Source organism: Onychomys torridus, unplaced genomic scaffold, assembly GCF_903995425.1.
Source record: "Onychomys torridus unplaced genomic scaffold, mOncTor1.1, whole genome shotgun sequence".
Classification (NCBI taxonomy): Eukaryota; Metazoa; Chordata; class Mammalia; order Rodentia; family Cricetidae; genus Onychomys; species Onychomys torridus.
The window spans coordinates 13,911-20,898 of record NW_023412162.1 but is presented as its reverse complement, the minus strand read 5'-3'; the positions used below and the strand labels follow the sequence as shown (position 1 = coordinate 20,898).

The 6,988-nt window shown below is 46.7% G+C and overlaps 1 protein-coding gene across 1 annotated transcript; it reads left to right on the top strand.

Moving 5' to 3' along the window:
* Positions 1-3,273: 3,273 nt before the first annotated feature.
* LOC118575532 (ubiquitin-associated protein 1-like) lies at positions 3,274-5,341 on the top strand. Its single transcript, XM_036176038.1, has one exon. The coding sequence runs from the start codon at positions 3,426-3,428 to the stop codon at positions 4,932-4,934; it is 1,509 nt and encodes a 502-aa protein (XP_036031931.1). The 5' UTR covers positions 3,274-3,425; the 3' UTR covers positions 4,935-5,341.
* Positions 5,342-6,988: the final 1,647 nt, after the last annotated feature.

The following is a 6,988-nucleotide window of genomic DNA, read 5'->3' as shown; positions in this document are numbered from 1 at the left end:
ACAGGATTTCATCCCAGAACTTCAGGAGACAGCTTCCCCATCTCCCCCCAAAACCAATCAACGTCCACCATTCAGCCTGAAGCAGTCTTTGAGAGAAACGGCGTCCCATACCCATCTTCCACATTTTTTTCTTTTTAAAAAACATGAGAGTCGGGAATGAATGACAATTACACGGTTGGGCTTGCCCGGCGGACCGCCTAACTATTTCCGGTGTAGAATAGCCATCTCCGGGTCAGACATCTCGCGGGACCGGGACTCTGTGGCCTTACGTGGTTGCGTAAAGCGCGTGCGCAGCCATGTAATCTACACGCATGCGTGGAGTACCCACAGGAGTCCCTGTACGCATGCGCGGCCCAACCTTTAAAAAGCCGGCGCCATCTTTCTCAGTCTCTCTCTGTCTAGCTCTCCCCACGTGTGTTTCACGCAGGCCTGTCACCTCTATCCTCTTTAATAAAACTCTCCAGTGGTTCTGTCGTGTTCGGGACGTGTTCCTAGCGCCGCATAACTACTAACATAGAGAGTTTTTATAGAGAAAACACACAAGCAAGAAATTGGCAATTTGTGATTAGGTAGGAGGGATATGGGGCAAAGTAAGTTTTTTAACTTTTGTTACACACTTTGGTGGCAAGGGAAATGTCTGTTAACATAGAGAGACAAATAAACTGATCAAGAGTACAGAGTACACATGAGTGAAATTATATGAACAATTACTACATTACAGAAAAGAAAAATGGATGGGTAGACTGGGTGTAATTTTTATACCTTTAACTCAAGCACTCAGAAGGGAAAGGCCTGTATACTGGCCAGTGAGTTGAATAGAAATCTAGTCTTTGAAATCAGGTGCAGAACAGCCAGAACTACACAAAAAAACCATGTCTTCCATGCAAAAATCAACAAAAAGAATAGAACAAACTCAGAGGATTTCACTGAAGTTTCTACAAAGAGTTATATATTTATTACAGTTCTGTTTTCTTCTTTAAGAACATGAAGTGCCCCAATTCAAACTGTTACATGAATAAGATTTTGCTAAAAGGCACTGCACATTGTAACAGGTATAAATGGATAGATGAAAACATTAGCAATATAAATGTTGATCAAATATAATTCAACATAGGGCAGGAGATATGTTATAGCAGCAAAGTAGTCTTGCTTGTTTTGCATGGAGGTGTGGTCAATTGCCCTTGCTTACATGGGGGATCACAACTATTCCTTATTCCAACATCAGGGATTGTAAGACCATCATTTGGTCACTGTTAGGACCAGGTATCCATGCAATGTATATCCATGCACAAGGTAAAATATTCATATTCACTTTAAAAATTCAAACAAAACACACACAGAAAGGTCATGTACCTGCTATCCAATGACTCAGAAGGCTCAGGCAGTATGAGTGTCATGAGTACATGCCATCCTGAGAAACAGAATGACACCCTCTGCCTAATTGTAAAGTAAAATATATGGCTGAAAATCTGTAAAACAACATATGTTTGACATGTACAAAAACCTACATCTCAAGACCATCATCCAATAGTATAAAAACAAAAAAATAGGAATGTTGGCCCTCCTTTCATCCCAGGATTTAGGGGCCAAATCAGAGGAACCTCTGGTTTGAGGCTAGCCTGGCATACAGTGCTTTTTTCAGGGCAGCCAGGGCTACACAGATAAACCTTATCTTCAAAACTATCCAAACAAAAAAAATTTAAAAGAGCAAGCTAACCAAATGACTAGCACTAAATAGCAATTGCTTCTATGTATCATGTGATTTTGAAATAGAATCTATAATGATGGTGAAGGCATGATAGAAAAAGAAGGAAGCAGGCTGATTACTTTCAACCACAAACACAGTATACAGAACAAACAGGAAATGTGTTGAGACTATAGAAATGCTTATCATACCCCTAGTGAGGAATGTCATCCAGGAAGTCTCCTCCTACTCAAGGTTTCCAAAGCATTTTAAATAAATCACCAAAAAGAAATGTGTTTCCAATATAATACCTAATATAATCTTCTGGGAGGATTTTCAATCAATAACATTCTGACCCAAGTGATTAAGGCTCGTGGTCATTCATGAAGAAAACATATTTAGTCACTTCAGTGATCCTGATAGTCTGCAACAGCCCTTACATTGTTCAAATGTCCAAAGTGTCTTCTGATACTCAACATGATCTCTTGACAGTGACATCTTGTAAAATTAGAAGAGTTACAATGGCACACAATCCCATTCGCATTCCAAAACTGAAATGGAGACACAGTGAGAGAAGGTTGAAGCAAAGAAGAACTGAAGCACAGCAAGACAAACAATAAATCCTGTATCTCTGTCTCAGATTCAAGGGCTTTAGTTCCCAAGAGCTTAGATGGCCATTTCTCTTCAACTTTCCATGCATCTCTGTCTCTGGTTACTTCTACACCCTATACGCAGCTAGGTCTACATGGAAGATGCCTCATAGCTGAGGTATCTCAACATCTTGTGGTCACAATGCAACCCAGATGTATGGAATATTATTTTAAGATGTGTTATATTTGTGTATGGTGTGGAACATTGGTTTAAATGAGGAAAGATGTGTTGCAATCTTTTATGTTGCATTTGTTTAAATCTGTGAAGCTGTGATACATTGCTTGTATCTAATCTGTATAAAATACTTCTTTGGTCTTATGAAAAGCTGAGTGGACTATAGCTATCAGGAAAGGCTGGCAGTCAAGGTAATAAAAGGAAGAAGAAACCTGGGTGGAAGAAAGGAAGAAGCAGCAAAATAAGAAAAAAAGAGGCTGGGTGGTGGTGGTGCACGCATTTAATCCCAGCACTCAGGAGGCAGAGCCAGCAGCTGTGTCCATCCTCCAAGGTGTGGCTGATCCTAGGATGAGATCCTGCAGCTGTCCGTCCTCCATGGTGTGGCTGGGAACCTTCTATCTGACAAAACACTGGTGACATAAAAGCTTAGACAAAAGATTCATTATTATTTTGTTTTTGGAGTTGACATTTATCTGAGGTAGATCTGGTCTGGTTGGAGACATGTTAAGGGTGGCTGTGATGTTTAAGTACTCTGCTTAATTTTTTACCTGAGACAAGCCTCATTTGAGGTGGTTTATTTAAGGCACCTGTTTGTTTTGCTAGTTTAGCATTTGGGAAATACTGAGTATTGAACAGTGACAAACTGTTATATCCTTACCGCCTGGATATTTTTACGGTCCCTTTTGCCTCCGGCTCTATGTGGCCCTAGTTGGGAGGAGGGAAGTAGGCCTTCAACATGGCTGCCGTGGTACTGGCGGTGGCTTTGGTGACGGTCTGGCCCGGGGCGGATAGAGTTGGAAGAGGAGGTGTTCGCTCTCCCTAGGGGCAGCGAGAGCCAGGCAGGGACTGAGCCCGGGATGCCGGGCGGAGCCAGCACCTTTCAGCTTTCTGGACGGCAGCGGCATTCAGGTTCTAAATGGCTTCTAAGAAGTTGGGTACAGATTTTCATGGGACTTTCAGTTACCTTGATGATGTCCCATTCAAAATAGGAGACAAATTCAAAACACCAGCTAAAGTTGGTCTACCTATCAGCTTCTCCTTGCCCAATTGCTTACAGGTTATCAGAGAGATGCAATATGACTTCTCCTTGGAGAAGAAAACCATTGAGTGGGCTGAAGATGTTAAGCTGATCCAGGAAGCTCAGCGAGATGCAGAGCGGAAGGCTGAGGATGCGGAAGCTAAGGTGAATTCGAAGAGTGGCCCGGAGGGCAACAGCAAAACGAGCTTCTCCAGGAGTCACAGCACAGCCACCATGCCGCCTCCGATCAACCCCATCCTCGCCAGCCTGCAGCACAACAGCATCCTCACTCCGACTCGGGTTAGCAGTAGTGCCACAAAGCAGAAAGTCCTCAGCCCGCCGCACACAAAGGCCGACTTCAATCCTGCCGACTTTGAGTGTGAAGAGGACCCGTTTGATAACCTGGAGTTAAAAACCATCGATGAGAAGGAAGAGCTGAGAAACATTCTGGTAGGGACCACTGGACCCATCATGGCTCAGTTACTGGACAGTGACTCACCCAGAGGAAGCTCAGGGTCTGTGTTACAGGACGAGGAGGTCTTGGCGTCCTTGGAGCAGGCAACCTTAGATTTCAAGCCTCTTCATAAACCCAACGGCTTTATAACCCTACCACAGTTGGGCAACTGTGAAAAGATGTCGCTGTCTTCCAAAGTGTCCCTGCCCCCTATCCCCACAGTAAGCAATATCAAATCTCTGTCCTTCCCCAAACTTGACTCTGATGACAGCAGTCAGAAGACAGTCAAGCTGGCGAGCACTTTCCATAGCACATCCTGCCTCCGAAATGGCACGTCCCGGAACTTCCTAAAGCCTTCCGCCCAAAGCAGTGCCAGGGAGCTCAATGGGGACCATACTCTTGGGCTTTCAGCTTTGAACTTGAACAGTGGCACCGAGGTGCCAACCCTGACATCTTCCCAGATGCCTTCCCTCTCTGTCTTGTCTGTGTGTACAGAAGAATCATCACCTCCAAATACATGTCCCACAGTCACGCCTCTGAACTTCCCAGTGTCACAAGTGCCCAACACGCCCAGCTGTCCCCAGGCCTATCTGGAACTGCAGGCGCTGTCTCCGGGTGAGCGGCAGTGTGTGGAGACGGTAGTCAGCATGGGCTACTCCTACGACTGTGTCCTGAGAGCCATGAAGAAGAAAGGAGAGAATATCGAGCAGATTCTCGACTATCTCTTTGCACATGGACAGCTTTGTGAGAAGGGCTTTGACCCTCTCTTAGTGGAAGAGGCTCTGGAGATGCACCAGTGCTCAGAAGAAAAGATAATGGAGTTGCTTCAGTTGATGAGCAAATTTAAGGAAATGGGCTTTGAATTGAAAGACATTAAGGAAGTTTTGCTATTACACAACAATGACCAGGACACTGCTTTGGAAGACCTCATGGCCAGGGCTGGAGCCAGCTGAGACCAGGCCCTGCCACAGCCCTGCCACAGCACCACCATCCCCCAGGAGGCCCTGCACAGCTCACTTGTGAGGAAGAAGGAACATGCTTCCAGATTTTCTTTGGGGGTTAGGTCAGGTGTGGAGATGACATTTGCTAGTCTCTGTGAGCCCAGGCCCGAACTGGGGGGAAAAGTAGGAAGACTTGGGCATACAAATGCCCTGCTGGCTCCTTCAATATTAAACATATCTGTATTTTGAGAAGTGTCCTTCCCACATTGGCCTTTCAGAAAGGCTACTTGGATCTTTCTGGGGTCTCTTATTTCTTCAGCCAAAATCTGGCCTGGCTCCCAAGAGGTGTGGGAAGAAGAGGAGGGGCAGACTGCTGCTGTTTGGGGGCTAGATGCTTTCCTCTCTGCCACAACATAGGCAGACTGGAACTCTAACCCAAGTTGAATACAAGAAAGAGGTTCTTCCAGGGGCCCACCATCCCCCAGCAGTCCTTAGTGTTACACTGGTTCTGGAATGTCTCTGCAGTACAAAAGATGCACTTTTCCTCATGGGCAGAGTCTTCTGCTAGGCGGTTCCCATGTGTCCCTTCCAGACTGTTTCTTTTGGCTTAGACCATAACCCTCTACTGCCCAGGGCATTGGAGCCCCTATGCTGGGAAGTGGTGTCAGGTTGAGTGATCACTGGCCCCTTCTCAGCACACTGAGCTGGTGAGAAAACAGGCCACGACTAGTCACTCGGCACTAACCCCGTTCCTGACCAGCCTCCTCCAGCCCTGCTTTAGGATGACACAGAGTAACATCTAGGCATAGAAACCACTCAGGTTTGTTTGTATTATGTTCGACACCATTAAGTCTTGAATCTAAAATAATTTGCTAACTACTAACATTGGTGCCCTGTGAAAACGGGCGCTTCCGGGCGCTCTGCGCCTGGAAACCCGGGAACCGGGACAGGAACTGCGCTACACACACCGGGAACTCTGCTCCGTTCGCGACAGACCACTCTCCATTTGCCTGGTCGCACAAATCCGAATGCAACAGCGCTACTGATTGGTGAGTTTTTCCCTTTTCTTTACTGGCTACCGCTGGCCCCCATTTTCGGGCCCGGATTTCCAGCCACCTCCCACGTCTGCAGCTTGAGATATTTCTGAAAGGGACCACCACCGTCAGGTGCGTCCTGGGGGCTGTGTGAAGCCAGCACGTTCTTCGCACCCGACGGGGTGGCTGGGCGTTAAGGGCTCCCGGGGAGACCTTGCCTCACACAGCGGGGGGCCCCCGCTTATCGGCTGACGAGCTGATAAGGCGGCTTGTGCCCGAGATCTGTCCAGACCTCCGGGAGGTCTTGGCTCCGGATCATGTTTATTTTTCGTTTTTGTCTCTCCGCTGCAGACATGGGAAATAAGTTTTCCAACTCGATCAGCCCTACTTACAGATTCCTAAGCTTATCCGTCTCTGTACTGAGAGACGGCCCAAGTATGCTTTAAAAAATAACAAAAAATCCCAATCTTTTACAGGAGTTATCTAATTCTGGCCAGCGAACAGGCAAATGGAAAGAGTTGCTCTTTATCTTAGCTTTCTCTCTCTCTAAAAGCTCTAAAAAGGTAACCATGGCTTGTGATTCTTCCGCCAACCAGCACGCACCTCCTGCTGGCCGCCACGGATGGTGGCCAGCCACGAGAAGCGCGGCTTTCCATTATTGATACCGCCACGATTTTTCACAGTGAGTCTGCTGTTCTAATGGCTGAAATCTGAGCTATATGTTTGCGACGGACAATCCCGGGGGTTGTCCAGGCTGTGCTGGCATTGGCAGGCACATTTTTGCTCGGAGCAAAAGTGGCGTCTGGGTCTACCGGGTGGACCCACGGCAGCACAGTCGCAGCTCCTCCCATCCCTTGACGAAAGTGGGGGACTTTAGCTGAGCTTAGATCTTACTTCATTCTCAGGACGCCTGAGTTGAAGTCTGATCCCGGTTTGTTATTTTAATTTTTTATTTTCCACTCAGTTACAGCCATGGGACAGAGGGCATATACCACCCACTTACTTTGGCGGATGGGGCGGTACTGGTAAATA